Raw genomic sequence first — 21,205 nt, 5'->3', positions numbered from 1 at the left:
TTAATTGACCTGTTCATAAAATTAACAGAGTTCTAAAACAGCTTTGGGTCTCTTTGATGACCTTTAAAATTTGGCATTGCTCCTTTTATTTCGTATAAATACTGCAAACAGTCTGATCAGTCTAACGTAAAAGTTGCTAAACGAGATAAACACATTGCTTATGTTCACATTTTACATATTTCAAATAAAACCTTTGACTGAAATGCCTTGAATAAATAACAGCAGGAAACACAGTGACAGATGTTCCATCACCCCAAAGTCCCTAGTCACTTCACCTTGAGCCATGCTACTTCTAGTGTGAGGCTCCTTGAGGACTTGGAAAGAAACATGGTTTCTGGCCTGTTTGGGAGTTGGTGGGTTTGGGAGTTGGGGGGAGGCTAAGGGATGGTGGTGATTTGCTGGGGATGGGAGAAGGGGTGGAGGGGTTGGGTGGAGTCATTTGAGTACAGTTGTAGCCCATTGGAGGAGAGGAGTATTTCAACTTATCTATTTAAATTGGCTTGCCTGAACTGTATAAAATCCAAGCCATGCAAGCCTCTTCCCTCTTTTTGTCGTGGCATTCTCATCACACACAAAAGCTTTCCTTGGCTCCATGTACACTGTAGCAATTTATTTTAGATTTGCACCAAATTAGCCTGCAGAATTGTTGCTACATCCTTTTAGATCTTAAGGGTTAGAAACAAGTCATGTGAACTGACATGTAAAGAGGGCCATTTCTTTATGTTGTAGGTTTTCCCTTTCTCCATGGGAAACTTCTCTGTAAATTGCTGAATGAAGCTGTAATTTGTAGTTCAAAGATTTGAAAATAGTCTAATGGCTTTTCCAGATGTAGTCATTATACATAATGGGATGACTGCCAATATTTTGATAATCAGTGAAAAGCAAAAGATTTGAAGATACTTGAAATGTAGAATAAAAATAGTAAATGCTGTAAACACTCAGAAGATCAGGCTGCAATGGTGGAAAGAAAAACAGAGCTAACATTTCAGGTCTGAGACCCTTTATCAAAATTGGGAAGGAGAGACCATCAAAGAGACTCAAAACTGTTTCAAACTCGCTGGGGTCCTGTCTCACATGCACCCTTAATGTAAGCAGGGCCCCATTCTCAGCTTCCTTTAAATATACCAGGTTACTGGAAAAATCATTATACTCTTGTGTAACACCTAAAAAAGGTGAATCAAATATGTGTTGGGGTTTTAGCAGGAGTAATATCCAATAATCCAGAAAATGTAAAGTGAGAGCGTCCTGCACTACCTAAATTCTGTGGATGCTGGATTATAGGAGTTTTACTGTGCACATTGAAGGAAGGAGAATGTCAGCAGAAATTGACACTGTTACAGCAGCATGGTGATGTGTATGAGCAGGAATTAAAGCTGCATTGGCCAGATGATACATTGAAGCCAAGGAGTCACTTGCTTTCTTTCATAGGTCAACTGGTCAAAGAATCAGGGTGATAGTAATCTGTCAAGTAAGCATGAGAAAAGATGAGAATGAAGAAAAGTTTCCTCCTCAGATTTTCAAAACCCAGAACTGTCTATTAAAGATAAAACTAGATTGGAGGTATTTCAAGAGCATGCATCAGTTTGATGAATTAGAAACCACAGCAAGCCTCTGGCCCCTCAAGCTTGTTTAATAAGATGATGGCTAATCTCAACTCCATCTTCCTGTTTACTTGTGGTAACCTTGCATGCCTTTACTTGTCAAGAATATTTCGACTTATACCTTGAAAATATTTGAAGGTATAGCTTCCACTGCCTTTTGAGGAAGAGAATTCCAAAGACTCATGAGCCTCTGAGAGAAGAATAAATTGTCTCATCTGTGTTAAGTGTCTGACCCCATACTTTGAAACAGTGGCCACGAGGATTCTTCCACTAGAGGAATCACCCTCTCCACATGCATCACTCAGGATCTGATATGTTTCAGTCAAATTCCCTCTCAGTCTTTTAAACTCCAGTAGTACAAGCAAAACCAGTCAAATCTTTCCTCGTAAGCCAACCTGCTATTTCAGGTATTAATCTAGTAAAGTTTTGCTGAATTACTTCCTTCCTTCTTAAAATAAGGAGAACCATACTGTACACGGTACTGCTGATGCTGTTTCACCAGCATCCCATGTGACAGTCTGATAAATTTGATAGCCTACCTAGAATGCCTACTATGGATATTTCCTGCCACATTAAAGCAATGTCTGGACTTCTACACAAGTGCCCCATTTATCAGAAACAGAACCTCCCTACTTTTGTATTGCTTTCTCCTGGCAATAAATTATAACATTGTTAGCTTTCTTAAATACTTGCTGTACCCATGTACAGCCTTTTGCAAAGCTCTCCGTATCTAGATAAACATGGTAACAGTCAAAGTATGGAAGCCAAAACTCATCCGTTCTTCAAGGCAAAATGTGTATTTTACAGTATAAAGGAAAGAATTCAGCAAGAGCTGAAGAGACTACAGGAATCAGATTCATTGAATGGATTTTTGATTCAACTCCTCCGGTAGTTCCTGTAGTAAAGACAGATCTGTATAGATTGAAAAGCAAAGGTGGACAGATACCCTCTACCCCTGACTGATGATTTGCTTGCTCATCCAGGAAGAGGACAGATTTGCATGACCCTTGATATGAACAAAGGTTTGAAGCACTCAGCTTGGACTATTCCGATATATCTGACTTTCATTAGCTCTGGGCATCTACATCTACAGGGTGATAGTTTTATCCATGGTCTTCCTGGTGTTGAAGGACACTAGCATGACATCTTGGTCTTTGGAAAGACAAAGCCAGAACACAAGGAGACTGGAAGATGCACTTTCATTGAGAATCAGGGGTGATCTTGCTACAGTAGTTGCATTGTAAAATGGATCCTTCACTTGGTAGGGGATGGTGTAAGAGTGTTCGATGCATCTATTCTGACCAATTTGACGGATTATATGGCCTACCCAGGACTCCTACTGTGGATGTTTCCTGCCACATTAAAACAGAGTGCCTGCACCTCCACACGAGTCACTAAGTCAAATGACAGAATGGAAATGAACAGGGAAGCAAGAAGCAGCATTCTGAGAATGAAAGCAGTTGCTGCTGTATTCAGAGTTTTTTGTTCATTATGATGCAGCCAAGCTACGACTACTGTCCTGTGATACATCACATTTAAAATGATGGTGAAGTTATGTCACCCTCTGTGGAGAGTGGAGATGACTAATTGATTTTGCATCATGATTTCTTTCTAGGGCAGAGCAAGGTCATTCACAATTAGATAAAGAGAATTTAGCTATCTCACTTGCTGAGTTACTGATGGATAAATGTTTTGGAATACATTCGGATTTGGTGAATTCAGAGCTAAGCACTACTATGTGTTTCATACTCACAAAGCAGAAGGAAAAATATAAAACAAGAGCTTGTGATTATTATTTTAAAGAAGATATGAATGTGCTGGAAACAGAAATTTCCTCACATTCTACTGACAATAATGTAGCGATGGAGGACACAACTCAAAATGTGGTGTTACCATCTACTGGTGACGTTCCAGTGCAGACTGAGCTAGGTCATTGTCAATGAGCAAGAAATCCACCAATAGATTGAATTTGTACATATTAGATTTACAGTTATATTGACATTGGAATTTTTAACTTAATTTTATGATGTTTTCATCCATATTAAGGGGGAATAAGCTGTGGACTTTAGGATCCATGTGGGAACTGCTATAGTAATGCTATTGTTAACAAACACCTTTAGTTGATGAATGGCAAATAAAAATGGCTTCTTATGCCAAGCTCCACATGTTTTAACTGTGGAATTTTCGTGTTTTAACTCAATGTTTTAGTGGCATTACGATAACCACAAGTAACAAAAGTAACTCTGAGGTGCTTAATCCTATTCTATGCAAGTTGTTTTAACTTCAAATTGGATAGAAGCCATTAGCATAACATTGCTGGTGTAATAAACCTGACATAATGAAATATTTAAAAATTGACGTTTTTCAAAATCACAAGGACTCTTGGGGAGAAAGAAAGGGGATATATCATTTTGAATTATTAATCGATAAGAGTAATAGAAGTAGGAGGGCTGAGGGAAACTTTATCTTGATGATTTTATCAATTAGTTTGATGGCATTCTAGTTTAAGTATTATAGAAGGGGTTAATAATGAATAAAAATAATTCACTTGCTACTTTTGTACTTCTGATTTACTTCTGTAACATCTCAGCTTGTGATAATTCCACTAATGATACTAGTCATTTACTGCTTTGTTTATACCCATTCTCATGTGTAAACCTGGACAATGAGATCTGGGGGACACATTAATCTTGCAGGGAGATTATCATTTTATTCTCTGCCGTGCAGCACCTTCAATTCCATCAGGTCTGAATGGTCAGTGATGAGCAACACTCATCTTTGCAGACATGGTGTCTATTTGCCTGTTGTTCCTCCTTAATTGCCTCTACTGCAATTGAGAAAGTTCCTTCACATCATGGATTAAGCCTAATAACTCACTTTGCAGTGCATTTATCGATTAAGCCACTAATGAGAGGTTAGCAGTGTTAATATTGCAAGAAACTTTGAAATATATATTGGAGATTATTAATAACTCCTTTAAAACTTGTTTTATGTTTGATCTGAGCAAATGTTTTTCAACTTGTATTATTTAGATGAGCACGCTGTTTCAAAAAGCTGTATAGGAGCTTACCATCTCCCTTTCCCAACAAGGCTGAACCAGAACAGCTCTGCTTATGACTCTGCCACTGGTAAGTATGGCAATGGACATTATACTGTACATGAAAACAATTTTTATTCAAACTACAGAAATGAATGTGGAACTGCTGCATAATTACATAGATGGTGCAACATTTTAGTTGGCCACGCAATCAATATGTGGACAATGTGAACTCACGACCTCTGTATACAAAATGTGATAGTTGTGGGATATCACATAAGCAATCTGGTTCCCCAAAAAGACATGAATATGGTTTATTGCTTGGGGTCTAGGGTTTCGGTGTGATAACTAGTGGGAGTGGTTAAACATAAACAGTCTCTGATCTTGCTAGGTTGCTTGCCCACTCCTGCCTTCCTTTCCCCTACCTCCACTCTCTGAAACATAAGGCTTTTTTAATTAATTGCTTAACTGTTTATGATGCCTGCAACATTTATGATTAGCAGATGCACCAGGATTGGTTTATTACAGTAAGATCATTTTTAGGCAACTCAGCTATGAGAAGAATGAAGGGAACAAAAGGATGAATAAATAAGTTGTACCTTAAAGAAGTCTTAGCTCATTCTCAGAGGTGGAACAAAATAATGATTTGGCATGTAAATGACAGAGAATATAGAAGCCTAGATTTAGTTTCAGTAAGGTGCATAATGCTTTTACTTTTAGCTAACTTAATGGTCCAATGTAGCCCTGACCCACGTATGCTTCCAGTTGATCAAATGCTTTAATTACCAATAACATATGTTAATCATGTGATGTCATCATCCAGCCAATACTGTACCAGAACTCCTGAAGTACAGAGGTACTGTAAGCAACTCAGTGCATTATCATTCTATCTTGTTAATTCTAAGAGTAATTATTCATTATCCTGAATGGTTTAAAATAAAGCACAAGATAATTACATATGAGTGCATTAAGAATCCATAATTTATAAAACAATAATATTTAGTTTGTAATCTTGAGGCTTAGTCATTGTTTTTAGTACGACAAATGACGACATGAAAATAAAAACATTGCACATAATGACTTTGGTTGGAGTGTCTTGCTCAGCTCTCTCACAGCCGTTACTTATTTGTCTGTCTATCCCATTGGGTTACGTGACCCATATTAATCCTTGGAACACTAAACTGTGCTGTCCTGTCCAAATCAAACTACCTCTGTCTGAGTACCTGTTATGTTCTAATATGTTATGAATCCCACACAGCAAAGTCAAAAATGAGGTAGTTAGGTAATGAATGAGAAAGGAAAGTTAATCCCTACCCTCACCCCACCACTACCACCACCACCATCATCCATCTCTGAATGTGTATGTGTGCAATTTTATGTGAAATTAAGCTATGCTGTCTGATACGATTTCCTGTTTCAGCTTCCCAGTTTTAAGTTTCAATGGATTATGCTTCTGTCTTTGGCTGTGTCTGAAATTTACCTCTCTACAACTTAGCGTAATCCCCCAAATCTTCTGCCATTATTTTTATATTAAAAAAAGTCTCTATGTTCAACTTTTCCACCAAGTTTTTAGTCATAAAATCTCAGTCTTTTGCACCATGACTTCCGATCTGCTCCCCCACCATTGGTAAAGAATCATGAATGGTCTTCCGTGTTGAGTGCCATGTAAATTTTCGATGGTTGTAACAGAGGACACCATAATTATTTCAGCCAAGCATCAGTTTCATTTGCAATAATCCAGAATTCAGTAATGTAACAAATGATGCAATTTGTGGCATATGCACTTCTGTGACTCTAGGCCACATACTCAATCAGGCTCATCACCTGGGCTTGTGTCTTTGCACCCTCCCCCTCCTCTCCTGGCACTTTCCTGCAGCTGCCTTGCTGTTTGTGTTTCTTTGGCTTCAATTGGTCTCAAGGCTTTCCCTTTGATTCTTTTTGCCGTTCACTTACGCTGAGAGGTAATTTACAAAAGCCAATTAACCTTCTAGCATGTATGTGGGATGTGTGAGAAAACCCAGTGGTAGCTCATTCAGTCACAGAGAGAAAGTGGAAACTCTTCACAAATAGTAGCTTAAGTCAGGATTGAATCTGGGACTCTGGAGCTGTCAGGTAGCAGCATTAACTGTGGCACTACTGTTCTGCCCTTATTCCCACAGTGCTGGTTGCATAGATGTTCACGATTGTAATCTCAGGATGATATGTATAGGTAATATATTTTTAAGTCAGGATAGCATGTGATTATTTGCACATGGCAGCTACCTTTCTACTTTCAGGTGGCAGAAGTAGCTGGTTTGGGAAGTACTCCCAATGATGCATGTGGAAATTGTGCAGTCTTGCTATATTCCAGATGTTGTCTCCTGTTTCTTGAGTGTTGCTGAACATGCACTCATCCAGTCAAGTGGTTAGAATTCTATCACAGTCCTAACTTGTCTCATCTAATTAGTGAATAAAGAGGTGGGTCATTCATCATAGGACAACCAACTTCTGACTTGCTCTTATAATAAGAGTATATTGTATATTTGAATGCTCCAGTTAAATATCTGCCAATGGTTATTGCTAGGATGCTTGTGGTGAAGGATTCAATGATGGCAAACGGGAGGTAATTATCCCTTGTTGGAGATTGTCATTGCTTGGCATGCCTATGCTTGAATGCTGTCCATGTCCTGGGTCTCGTGGGCATGGACATCTTCATTGTCTGAACGGAACGCCCTTCATTAGCAAAGATGCCATTTCTGATCTTATGACAGAGTGTGCTGTTGATGAAACGGTTGATGAACATCAGGCATAGGCCACAGCTCTGAGGAGTTCTCTCAATAATGCCCAATGTTTTAGATGTTTGGCCTCTGATAACTACAGCCTTTGTGCTTGATCTGACACCTGTCAGTGGAGTGTTTTCCCCTTAATTCCCATTGTCTTCAATCTTCTCAGTGTCACATACACTCATGTGCTGGCTTGATATCGAAGACAGACAGTGAGAATCACTATCACCTCAGTTCACCTCTGTGCTTTGTTTTTTTTTGTCTTCATTTGGATCAAGGTTGTTATGAGGTCAGGAGCTCAGTGAATCTGGCAGAATCCATACTGGCATCTGTGTGCAATCATTAATAAGTGTTACTTAACGGCACTGTCTGCTGGGGTCTCTGGTGCTGTGAGGCTGCAGCTGTACTAGCTGTGTCACTGAGCCACTCCGGAAATTAAGGTGAATCAACGTTTTTCCTCATATTGGTTCTCTCACCACTTGTGGCAGACTTAATTTGGCAGCCATGTACTTTGGGAAATTACTTATCTGGGAGCAGCACCACTGAACTGGACAATGGAATTCCTCAGCCAGGGGATGTTCTGTGCCCTTTCTTCTCAGACCTTCTTCCATTTGGTATTTAACTTGGAGAAGTAGCATTTCATTTTCTGAGGAAGGATGATAGGTGATCATCAGGCAGTTTCCTTCTCATGTTTGACCTGATTCCTTGAGAGTCAATTTGGGTCTGGAGTCAATGTTCAGGTCTCCCAGTATTTTCCACAACAAAATTTGATCTATTTTTATTTCAGATGTTTTGTAAATGAATGTATGAAAATAAATCACAATATTACTTAACTGGTAATTTACAGCTTCTAATCCATTCTGCATGATACCAACACTGCTAATTGCCTTTTGTAGGTTATCGCCATTCCTGGAGTGTGCTGATCGTGTTGTCTGTACTAACCATTGGAGTCGGTTTTGGACTCATTGTTTATGAAGCCCTCCAAGGACATGACTCTATGTACATACTAGGAGGAGGATTTTTTCTTTTGGCTGGTAAATAAATCTTGGGTTTTGTACATTGAATACTAAATAGGGGGGAATAAATGAAAATTCTTGTGTGTGAAGTTTCATGTTTGGAAAGAAGCAAAACATGTGTTTTGATGGTATTGTTTCATTTCAGTGCAATTATTCAAAGTAATTTCCTTCTCTGGTTCTGAACAGCCAGGCTTGACTTAGCAAAGGGCATTTGATGGTGAAGTGTACAGAAATAACTTTATTGGTATACAGCCCAGTTATAGGTCCAACAGTATACAGAGAAAATAGCTTTACAGATTCCATGTATGAGAAATACTTTTTCATAACATGTTAGTTTTGTGTGCCATATAATTGAATTTTATCCAAAACCTGTTCACTAAATAGGATACGGCTAGTTGTGCACATTTTGCAGTTTAATACACTTCTATAAACTTGATCCAGATTCTCCATGTGTATTTAGAGGTCTCTTGGCATGTGGAGCAAAGAGACAACTGCACATGCAACTGGATGTATTGCTTTCACCAGAACAAGCAACTGGAAAGTCTGGGTTTTCTTTGATGTTAGTTACTTGATCCACAGCTGTCACGCCTGAGGTGTTGATCTACTTGTAGATGGTCCCTTCTTTAAGTATGTTCCTTGATATTCACCTCATTCCCCTCACTGCTGATGTCATTTGAGCTTCTGCTCCTGTGCTTAACCCTCCACCCTCCATCACTCAGAACCTCATCCACCACCGGACTTTATGATTGCCACTTCTGTCCCCTCTCTGACCACTGATGCTACTCCACTGCCCCCTGCCACTCCAAGTGATACCCTGATCCCTGAATATTTCTGTGATCTTGTATCCACCACTCCATCCCAATACAATCCACTCTCTACTTGGAATCTTTCACCAATATTGTTCTGGAAGACCTAAGGAAGGAAGACCCCTTGTACAAGATCTACCCCTTGTACAAGATCTATTGTCATGCATGTGATGCCTTAAGGCTCTTGTGTAATAGATTCTCACTGCTGGAGGACCTCTCCCAAATAGAATGGATTCCCCACATAATGCAGCTTTAACAAGTTTTCTGAAGAGCCATTGAAAAACATGCTCCTTTATGCCATGCATTTGCCTGTGTAATACACAGCTGCATAACATACATCAGAGAAAATACCTTATGTCATAATTATTCCAAAATCCTTTTGATGATAGTCTAAACAATGGCAGATATTTGCATTGAAGCTGCTGCTTTTAGACAAGACTTCTTGACCTGTCGTCTTAACTTCTTTGAAGAGCAAGCTTTACTTACAGTTATCTTCCTTTAGTATACACAATCAATCTCTAAATCAATAGTTATTATCCTTGCCTATAATGTTTAACCTCAATCACTTCTGCTCGACGACATTAGCACCAGACATTCCTCTACACAAGCTTGCACTTTGAACGCTAAAAGCAGAAGACAAGCTATCCATTTACTTTAAAAGGCTTCATGTTTACCTTGGAAAACCTGTTGCTTCACATTACAAACTAGTTCTAGTGTTAATCTTTTTTTTCTTATTTATTCATTTACAGGATGAGGGTGTTGCTGTTAAGGCTAGGATATATTGTCCATCCTAATTGTACTTGAGAAGCTGGTCATGAGTTGCCACCTTGAATCATTGCAGTACGTGTGGCGAAGCATTGTGTACCAACAATGCTGTTGGGGAGTTCCAGGATTTAGATTCAGCAATCATGATGGAACTGCAATACATTTCCAATGCATAAAGATCTCTAACTTGGAAGGAAATCTGCAGGTGGTGTTTCCTTTTATCAGCTGCCTTTGTCCTTTTTGGCAGTAGTGATAGTAAGTTTGGGGAGTACAGTAGCCTGGGTGAGTAACTGCAGTGCATTTTGTAGTTGGTGCACACTACTGCAGCCATGATGCAGTAACAGTGGAGGAAATGAATGTTTTAGGTTGTGGATGAGGTATCTGTCAAGTGGACCGCTTCATCTTGCATGGTCTTAAACCTCTTGAGGTTTGTTGGAGAATACTTCAACACACTCCTAGTTCTAAGTGAAGAGTATTCCATTGCAATCTTGCCTTTTAGATGATGGAAAAGCTCTAGTGAATCAGGAGGCGAGTCAGTTGCTACAGCCTATCCAATGCCTGACTTGTAACAAATGTATTTATGTGGCTCATCCAAGTCAAATATTTAATCATTGGTGACCTTTGGATGCTGATGGTTTGGGACCCATTGATGGTAATGCCGTTCAATGTCATAGGTCTTTTTGAGACGATCAATGCCTGGCACTTGTGTGATGTAAATATTATTTGCCTCTATCCGCTCATGCCTGAATATTGCTTGGGCCTTGCTGCATGCAGACATTCCTTGAAGAACTGCAAATGGAACTGAACATTATGCAATTAATTACAAACATCCCACCTTTTGATCTGAAGTTGGCTGCACCTAAGACACTGTCCTGAGAAACTCTTGAAGTAATATCCTAGGACTGGGTTGATTGACCTTCATCCATCACAACCACCTTCCTTTGTGCAAGTTGTAACTCCAACCAGTGGCGGATTTTCACTTATTGCCCAATGATTCCAGGGCTCATAGCTGCAATCACTTGCCTCCCTGATGGTAAGGGCAGTCACTCTCATTTTACAGCTTGAAGTCAGCTCCTATATCTAGATTTAGAACAAGGCTGTGATGAAGCCTGAAACTAAGTGATCATGACAACACCCAACCTGAGCGAGGGTGAGCAGGTCTTAGTAGGTGCCACTTCACAGCACTGTTGACCACACCTTCAATGACTTTGCTCTTGATTGAGACTTGGCTGATGATGCAGTAATTAGCCTGGTTAGACTTGTCTTGCTTTTGTGAATAGGCCGTACTTGAACAATTTTGCACATTAGCGGGTAAATGCAAATGTTTGCACAGCTGGTTCTAGAAGGCAAGTGTTCAACCCTACTATTGGGATGTTGTCTGGTCCAATAGCATTTACTGTATCCAGTGTTGTCAGCCATTTCTTGATATCATTGGGGTAATTTGAACTGGTTGAACACTACCTTCTGTGATGACAGGGATCCTCAGATGGAAGCTGAGATGGTTTGTTCCCTTCATATTTCTGGCTCAAGATGGTTACAAACATTTTAGTGTTTGGCATTGACATGCTGGACTCTTTCATTGTTGAGAATGGCAATGATCTTGGAACCCCCTTCTCCTGTAAGCTATTCAATTGTTCACTACCACTCATGATTGATTATTTATTGGATCCTGTGGTTGTGGTATTACTTTGCATGCTGCTTTTAGTGACTTATAAGCTTATGTTTAGTTTTTCCTGCTGGCCACAGTTGCACGTCATTTTTAGGTATGCCCTGTACTTCTCCTAGCATACTCCTCATCACCCCTTCCTAAGTCAGGCTAGGTCCCCTTGCTTGATGGTAGCATTTGTGTGAAGGACATGTTCAGTTATGAGAAATTACAGTGGAAAACAATTCTGCTGCTGCATTGGCCAACAGCACCTCATGGATGCCTGAGATATCCAACATACAGCATTCCAGGATGTCTACAGAGTTCCTCACCTTTCCTCTGCCACTAACTCAAGAAAATAAACTGAAGAATAGTCTTCAATCTTTACTTTCTTACATGGTTTTGCATTTCTTCATATGTCGCAATGATCCAGTTCTCAGATTTCTACAAGAGAATGGGGTGGGCGTATTGCGTTCCCTGACATGGACTGTTCAAGGAACCAATGACATTTCTTGATGAAACAATGTTTCATTGGATCTTAGAGCTTTTAACAGAAAAAGAGGGCACTCATAGTAAATTCTCAGTCTGGGACATAGTCTGCTAGGCAGGTACTTCACAGGGAATACACAGTATACACACTTTATTTACAATTGAAATGTAGATGCACAATAGAGATTACTTGATGAAACAGGATGAAAATTGTAAGTGCTGCATTTGCAAAAAAGCATCATTTATATTAAGGAACAGTGCATTAAAAAGGGTCCTTTGTTATAGGTGCCAAAATACTCATTAATTTGGAAGTAGTGACCTTGGGATTTTTTATCATGTAATGACAAGTAGGATGAAGCTATTTATGGCATTAGATTTGGAGTTTAGTCAGAAATATTTTTGGCTTTCTGCTGGACTGAACTTCTAGGATTTTTGTTTATTTGGTGTACAATCATGATTTTAATCTTTTTTTTGGCTTTTATCTGAGAAAATGTGTATGTAGTAGTGCATTCTGGGTGCCACATCTATCCAACTATTTTATTAGGTCATATGTTGATCGGGAATGAAGGGAGAAGTTTTTAAAAAAAAGAAGAGGTCAAACACCAGCTCCGCAGTGCTTGTACGGCAGTTAATGAGGTGCCCACTAAACGCAGACAGAATCTTTAAAGAATATATGCAAGTTCTGTTAGTGGGACCCTCATGACCTTGCAGTCACCCTGTCGGTGAAAACTGTTGTGAAGGCTGAAGTGAATGGAAATGATAAGTGAAAATTTATATATTTACAATGTTTTGTACAAAACCCACCTCTATTGTGTTTAATTAATCTTATTCAACTTAAAAAAAAAACAAATTACTAGTGTAAAACCATATAATCAGCCAATGTTTCAAGAGTAGCAAAGTAATAGTATTTTGACATGTGATTGTTTGGGTATGTGGATTAGTCTGTTCAAAATATGAAACAAAACAGTAATTTAGTCTTCTTGATAAAAAAAATGCTAGCTTTCACTTGGAGCTTTGTAATCAAGTCCTCATATCATCAGTTGCTGCTAGAAATCTTTATAAAGAAATTAAGCATATATACGTTACAAAAGTACTGATGACTTATCTTTTTGTTTTCAGGTACTTTATCCACATTTTCCATTATTATGTACATCTATTGGATTCAAGCTCTTGTTGCTGTGATGGGTCAGATCATTGTACCAAATGAAGCATGCCTACACCCGATGGTTAAAGTTCAGTTTGGTTGGTCTTTCATGGTGGCTCCTGTAGGCACATTCTTTTCCATAGTTGCAGGTTTACTTTTCCTTCAGGTTGGATATATTGCTCAAAAGAAAAAAAAGAACATGTTGTATTCTTTGCCAATTGATAAAGTTGGTGATGATGAACTCTGATTGTATTTTCATGCTATGATTTCCTATTTCTTCAATTTTCTCCCCATCTCTCCAGAAGTCACATTCAGTAAATACCTGCAGCCCTCTTGTCCCTCATCCCACTCACTATTGTTTATAACTGAGCGTAGGAAATGTTTGCTGATGAGCTGTTCGCCTGGACTCACTCAGCATCCATATGAGTGCTGTTCTGTGCCTTGCATGCTGCACTGTAATCAGATTGCAGTACCTTGACTTGTTTCCTTCTATGAGCCCATGAGCATGGAAGTAACTTGGTTTGTTTGTATAGTTTCTGGGCTTACTCAATGTAGACTGTGTCAAACCTGGGAGTTTCTTAGACTGAATCATTCATGACTATATATTTCGTCTTTGAACACCCGGAAATCAGCTTTTTATGACTTTCAAACCTTTTTGATGTGAAAGCTGTGTCGTATATTTGAAATTATATTTTGCTCTCTAAGCTTAAATTAATAGAAGACTTTAACCACTCCAACAGATGCTCTCAACACACAAGACTTTGTAGCTAAAGCAGAGAAGTGGAAAATGTGCTTTATAGAAATAAGCCTTATTCTCTATTTAATTGTGCTTCATGTAATCTGGAGTGCCTGACATTTACAAGGGGCATTTAGAACACTAAGGCTTTCCGTACAGCATTAGTGACATTCTGCACCTTCTTAACCCCCAGAATGACAAATTATATGTTGCTTCAATTGTTGCAGCAAATTATAAGAACAAAGCTTGGCATCAATTAATATACATACATGGTTTCTCCAGTCTATTTCCCCCTACTTATTTTTAAAGTTGGCATTCATTTTGTTCTTATCTGCACACACTTCCTTTCAGCAGCTGCACTGCTCTATGCTATCATCTTTATTGATATTCATTTGAATAACATCATTCTATTTTGAGCATTTAGCAATGTTCTGAAAAATATAAATTAATCTAGTGAGAGAGGTGCAGAATTTAGTTCAATCACTTGATGTCACCACTGCTAGTGAAACCATCAAAACGAAAATCTTTTACCTTCTGAGTGATTGACAACTAAGCAGTAAGATTACAGAAAAAAATTTCATCTAATAAAGTAATCTAATAAAAAAACCTCATCAAAGTAACTAATAAAATCCAAAAATACCATTGATATTCTTAAACTAGTGCAGCTTTGCCGTTGTGGATGTAAGAATATCTTCACCAATCCTGTTATTGCAGTGGAAAGCTACATTTGAAGAGAGTTGGAAGTTTGGCTAAGCGATTTTATTCAATGTTGTCTACAGAAGCATTTGCATAATGAGTGGCTCTGATATACTATTAGTAAGCAATGTCCCATTGCAATATTCTGCAATTACTATATACTCTTCTAACAATGGCAGTAACTGATTTATCCAGCCTTGAGTTATGATCATACAGCACAGAAGCAGGTACTCTTGGCCCAGCTTGTCCATGCCGACTGTGATGCCTGTCCATACCAATCCCATTTTCCTGCATTTAGCCCCTATCCTCTATGCCTTTCCTATCTAACTATCTGTCCAAACGCTGTTTAAACATTGTAACTGTATCTGCCTCCACCAGTTTCTCTGGCAGCTCATTCCGGATAACTACCACCCATTGTATGAATACTTACCCCTCAAGTTTTCTTTAAGTTTCTCTCTTCTTACTTTAAAACTGTACCCTCTAGTTCTAGACTCCCCTGCCATGGGAAAGGACCCTGGCTGCCTGTCCTTTCTTTTCCTTTCTTAATTTCATAAACCCCTTTAAGGTCACTCCTCCCTCAGCCTCCTAAGTTCCAGTGAGAATAAACCCAGCTGATCCAATCTCTCCACTCTCTGTGTTGCTTCCTCATCCTTCCTATATGCAATACTCTAAGTGCTGTCTAATCAATGTTTTGTAGAGCTGCAACATAACATCCCAACTCTGATATTCAGTGCCTTGGCTTATGAAGGCAAGCATACCAAATGCCTTCTTCACTACCCTATCCACCTTTCAGTGAGCTATGGGTTTGCACCATAAGGTCCCTCTGTTCATCAACACTCCTAAGGTCCCTGCCATTTATCTGGATGCCCTACCAGAATTTGACTTCCCAAAATGCATTACCACACACTTGTCTGGATTAAATTCCATTTTCCCTCACTATGTCCTGCTGTATCCTTGGACAACTTTCTTTCTATCCATGACTCCAGTAATGTTTGTGCCATCTGCAAACTTAATAATCAGACCACCTGCATCTGCATCCGAGTATATTATAAACAGCAAAGGTCCTAGCACCAATCTCTATGTTACAGCACTTGTTACAGAGTTACAGTCAGAAAAACACTCATCCACCACTATACTCTGCCTCCTATCATAAGCCAACTTTGTCAACATGCCTCAGATCCCTTGTGCCTTAACCTTCTGGACCAACCCACCATGTGAGACCTTGCCAAAGGCCTTACTGAAGTCTCTGTAAACCATGTCTGCTGTGTTGTCTTCATCAATTTTCTTAGCTACCTCCTCAAAAACTCAATCAGATTTATGAGTGACGACCTCCCCTGCACAAAGCCACGCTAACTCATAATGACTCCCACCTTTCCAAGTGAACATAAACCCTGTTCCTCAGAAACTTCTCCAAGAACTTCTCTATCACTGATGGAAGGCTTACTGGCCTGTAGTTTCCAGGCTTATCCCTACTGCTTTTTTTGAATAAAGGACCGACTTTAGCTATCCCCCAGTCTTCTGGGTACCTCACCCATGGCTGATAAAAATGCAAAGATCAGAGCCCCAGCAATCTCCTTTCTTGCTTCTCTCAGCATCCTGAGTTAGATTCTCTCAGGCCCTGGGGATTCATCCATCATAATGTGCTCCACTACTTTTAGCAGTTCGTCCTTCCTAATAATGACATACTCCAGAATATCAATGTACCACTCTTTAACTCCACATCCTTCTTCCTGGTGAATACAGATGAGACGTATTCATTTACGACCTGGCTCATATCCCCTGGTTCCACACATAGATTACATCTTTGGTCCCTGTGAGGACCTACACTTTCCTTACCTACTCTCTTGCTTCTAGTATACAGTACTTGTAAAAGGTTTTAGGATCTTCCTTAATCCTGCTTACCAAGATCATTTCATTGTCTCTTTTTGTCCTCTTAATTTCTTTCTTAAGTTCTCTCCTGTATCCCCTGTGAACCTACTTCAGCCAGTTTCTGACTTATCAGATCAAATTCTTATTGTTGAATTTCTTTGCACTCTCATCCAATGTGTGCTTTCTAGATAGTCAAGATTGCAAGTTTGGGTATTGTTATCAAGTAACTTTGACCTGCTACGTTGGTTGTAGATCCCTTTGTCTTGCCTATAGCAGATTGCTTCTGCTGTTTGGCATGCATAGAGTTCAGTTTTGTATTATTAACTGGTTGCTTTCTAATTTTTTTGGGGGGGAGGGTCAAGGAGAGCAAAAGCACTCCTTGTCCTTACTCCCCTTCAATCTGACTCTTCAGGCAGAAAAACTACAGCACCATTCCCACACAATGGTCACGTTCCAGTTACGTGCACATGTACAGGAACATCCTCTCAGCTTGGAGACGGTGCATTATTGTTATGACTTTCTGCCAAGTGAGATAAGCTCAAACCCAGAGCAATGAGTTCCTGATTTCCAAAGACAGGAGATCTGGCTGTTTTAAATGGCATCAGACCACATTCCTGAGCCCAGAGAATTAAATTGTTCCCTTGAGTTTCATTTTCACTAATCCAGTTTCTTGTGAAGTTGGTTTAATCTTTGTTTGAAGTAAACTCATTCATGGCTCTATTTTAGTAAAATTGTTAAGACACACTGATTCTGAGAATTACAGTCAGCACTGAAAGCAGACAAAAGCTGATGTTAATTTAAACACAGGAGTAAAGGTAGCCAGAAGAAAACCTTGTACCCATGCCACAAAATTGTGATTGCTTATGCATCCCTGTTGATAGAATCTCTGCCCAACCGATATCTGTGTGACCCTAAGGAAGATGTGAAAAAGTAAATTGAAAATCTAAGGCAATTTAGGAATAAAGATTGGGAAACTTCTCTCTGCCTCACTTCAGTAAACCCACTAGTCCAGAAGCCCACTCCGGCTTTATAATTTTATTCTGTGTGAGATGATCACTTCTCCAATCAGAAATGGAGCTCACTTGATTACCTTATTCAAACATTATTTTAATAATTGCCAGAATTAACAATCTGTTTCATCAGCTGCAAACCAACATTGTTTTTAAAATTAGCATTTTGCTTGTTCACTTCCTGTTTCCTATTTTCCCTCAGTGTCAATACTTACCCTTCCTTCATCCAAAATGTCCAGTTGCATCTCCACCCAGGTGGGTAAGTCTTCCTATTGCTGTTACATGGCATCAGAAGCTGTGATCCTTCCATGAGTTTGATACCATGCACATGAATACGACAGTACAATTGGTGGTGTGATATTGGAGCAGGATCATGACTAGGTTCAAACACTTTGACCCACCAGGAGATGGGTCAAAGGTAAGGAGTAATCTGCTCTCCTGTGTATCCAGTGAAACTGCTCTCCCCTCCTCTCCCTCACTTGCCTATCGTTATCTCTTACCTGCATCTACCTATCACCACCTTGTGCCGAGCCCGCCTCCCCTCTTTTGTCCACCTATCACTGTTCTGCTTTTCCCTCTGATATACAGGGCTTCCCCTTTCCCTATCTTCAGTCCTGAAAAAGGGTCCTGACCTGAAATGTTGACCGCCTGCTTTTCTCCATGGATGCTGGCTGGCCTGCTGAGTTCCTCCAGCATCATAGTGTTTTTCATCTAGATATTCCAGCATCTGCAGTCCTTTGTTTCTCATGACTTGGTTCAATGGAGTAGCAGATTAATGATTAAAGGCACGAGAGGTAAAAGGCCAATATTTGGGACCAGGGATTGCAATTGAAGTTAGAAAGCGGGGGAGATTATGACCTTGAATAGTAAAATAGTTGGTACAAGCTGAAAGGCTGGGGTCTGGAAAGCCTCCCACATAGGAAATCCAGGCATAATATGTTGGGGCAGAATAAACAGTTGGGAGGTAAAAAAAATGCCCCAAATCCACATTGGAATGAAAAGAAGGTCAGTGCACGAGATGAGGAGTTCTGGTACACATATCAACAACGTTAAATTAAAGGGCATCTTGTTGCTAGAAAAAAGGGAAATTCAAAGCTAATTAGCAGACAAAAATTTGAGTGAAATGTATTGCAATTTAAAATATGTAACTTATTTTAAGGAGTAAATTAATTTAACATAATTCTGTCTTCATTTCCAAAAACACCTTAGTAAATGAGACATTCATTATGCAGTACTACAAGATCTGATTGCTAAGGGCGCCTTGTGGTTTTGGCATTAGGCCAGCAACACAAAGCCAACAAAACAAGAGACTTCCTCTGTTATATGTGGAATGGAATTGAATGAATCTATTAATTTGTGGATAGGCACCAAAAAGAGGAGAGAAAAACTGTAACTCTTGTTAAAAAATCAGCTCTTCCATTCATGCACTTCAATGATGGAAACCTGCTTGGGGTTAAACTGCTTGTAAATAAATGTCCCTTTCCAATAAAATTAGTAGACTAAATTGTATTATCATTTCTTGTAGATCTACCAGGCTAATAAATGTGGAAATTCATGGAGCAATTCCACTGCAAGTAATGGTATAAGTCATGTTTTTGTGGACAGGTCATTTTATAAAATGTTTCTGCTATGAATGAATCTTTTTTGTATTTTGCCTTCATTGTGAATAGATTTGCTTCAGTTGATTTTAAAAAGTCTTTCAAATGTTGCTTTGATTCAATGGCATAGGGCATTTCATTTATATGTGGTCATCTAAATCTGTGCTGCACATCTGTGACGGGTTGTTTGTGGAATGGGTCTGTGTCACACAAAGTGCTGTCGCAGGAGCCCATTGGCTGCCTTGCCATATGGGGTTTTCAACACCTTGCACAAATTGCCATCACTGCCACAACTCCTTTAAGGGAGCAGCTGGTATGTTGTCTGGCAGAATTGGGAGGGTGCTTTGGTTGTATGCAGGAGGAAGGGCAATTCACCCTGTGAATGTCATGCCCATGTCTTTGGGGGAGGAGGGGTGCAGGGGGGTACCAGATGCAGAGGGACCAGAAACAGAGGGATCATTATCCTGCCTGGTCCGATATTCTGGGCGTGAGTCTAGATCAAGGTCCATATCCAGCTGTAGATGCAGATGTGCTGTACAAATGGGTATATATCTGATACAGTATAACACTGCATTCATGACACCAGTGGGCACAGGTCTCTTGCTGTATGCCACTGGGGTACAGTACTGGTGAGCACAGATCTGCCTCCATATAACATGGGTACAGTACTGGTGGACAAATGTTTGCAACTGAATAATACTGGGACACCATACAGTGGGCACAGTCTGTCAATATATACACAGATCCCATACTGGTGGACACAGGTCTATCACTGTATAACATTGGGACAGTACTGATAGGCATTGTGTAACACTGAGGTACAGTACTGGTGAGCACAGGTCTGTCTCTGTATAATATGGATACATTATCGGTGGGTACAGGCTTATCATTGTATCACACTAGGGTACAGTTGTGTTGGCACAGATCTGTCGCTGTGTAAGATTGGGGTACAGTATTTATGGGCAGAGGTCTGTCATTTGTACAACACTGACTGTTGCCACCTTCTCACCAGCATTAACTGCAATGTTTTGTAAAGCTGGGACAGGCACTGAGGGCTGTAAGAGTTTACATTACATGCCCACTAGGTCCTCCATCCCAGGTCTTGTTAGAGGCAGGCATGTGTACATGAACGTGACATATGCTGGTTATTCAGGGAGAAAGGAAGAAACCTACTTCCTATCTTCATGAAATGTGTGATGTTTGGCTTCAGAAAGATGTGAACACCCAGATTTGTAATCCAAAACACTACATTTTTATGCATTTTTCTTAATTGATTGGCAAAATGAAATGTGTTTTTCATAAGCATCCCTTGGAAGTGACTGGACTGTAAATCTGACCCCTTCCACAAAAAAGTTGTATATTACTGATGTGGATTATGAATTAATTTTTGTGCATTAATATCTGTTGGTGAAAATCTCAAATGTATACAGAAATCTGTTTAAAGTTTAATTTCACAATAAAGTCTGGAAAAGATAAGGTAATTAAGATTTATTTTTATTAAACATAAGTCAGTTCCCACATCTATTTCATCAGTATGACTTGATCAAATGAACTTCATACACAGGATCACATTCCATTGTGTGGTACAATAATCATACTAAATGAGATTGATTCAGAATAGATCCAAAGGCTTAAAACTGTGCAGCAACCAAAATATGCACCATCACAATATGTAACCTCATAGCCCAGCATATACCTTGGTCTACCGTTATAATCAGTGAGGAGTCTAGAAGGGCATTGTAGAACAACCACCAATGTAATTAGATGGTTATTGCTGGAAGTCAATCTTCCCGACCCTTTGTACATTGCTACAGGGTTTCCTCAGGACTATGTCCTCAGCCCAAGCATCTTCAGGTGCTTTGCCCACTGAATCCATGCTGACTATCAAGCACCCATTAACAGTAAATCTAGCCTAGTTCTACTTTATTCTCCCCACATTGCTTGTGGGTGTAACATCAGTAGGAGGAAAGTTATAGAAGAGAAAAATAAAGGACAGGATTAATATATACTTGGAAAAGCTGGGATTAATCA

The 21,205-nt window shown here is 39.5% G+C and overlaps 1 protein-coding gene across 1 annotated transcript in view; it reads left to right on the top strand.

The window, feature by feature from the left end:
- The window catches only part of LOC127575991 (transmembrane protein 182-like), a 56,468-nt gene extending 35,818 nt beyond the window's left edge, over positions 1-20,650 (top strand). Inside the window, exons 4-6 of the mRNA XM_052026310.1 lie at positions 4,634-4,729; positions 8,297-8,434; positions 13,241-20,650. Of these exons, the coding sequence (XP_051882270.1) occupies positions 4,634-4,729; positions 8,297-8,434; positions 13,241-13,512 (506 nt within the window). The 3' untranslated portion in view covers positions 13,513-20,650. The remainder of the gene's footprint in view (positions 1-4,633; positions 4,730-8,296; positions 8,435-13,240) is intronic.
- The last annotated feature ends 555 nt before the right edge of the window (positions 20,651-21,205 follow it).

Source organism: Pristis pectinata, chromosome 11, assembly GCF_009764475.1.
Source record: "Pristis pectinata isolate sPriPec2 chromosome 11, sPriPec2.1.pri, whole genome shotgun sequence".
In the NCBI taxonomy this organism is placed as follows: Eukaryota; Metazoa; Chordata; class Chondrichthyes; order Rhinopristiformes; family Pristidae; genus Pristis; species Pristis pectinata.
This window is presented reverse-complemented; position numbering and strand designations above follow the sequence as displayed.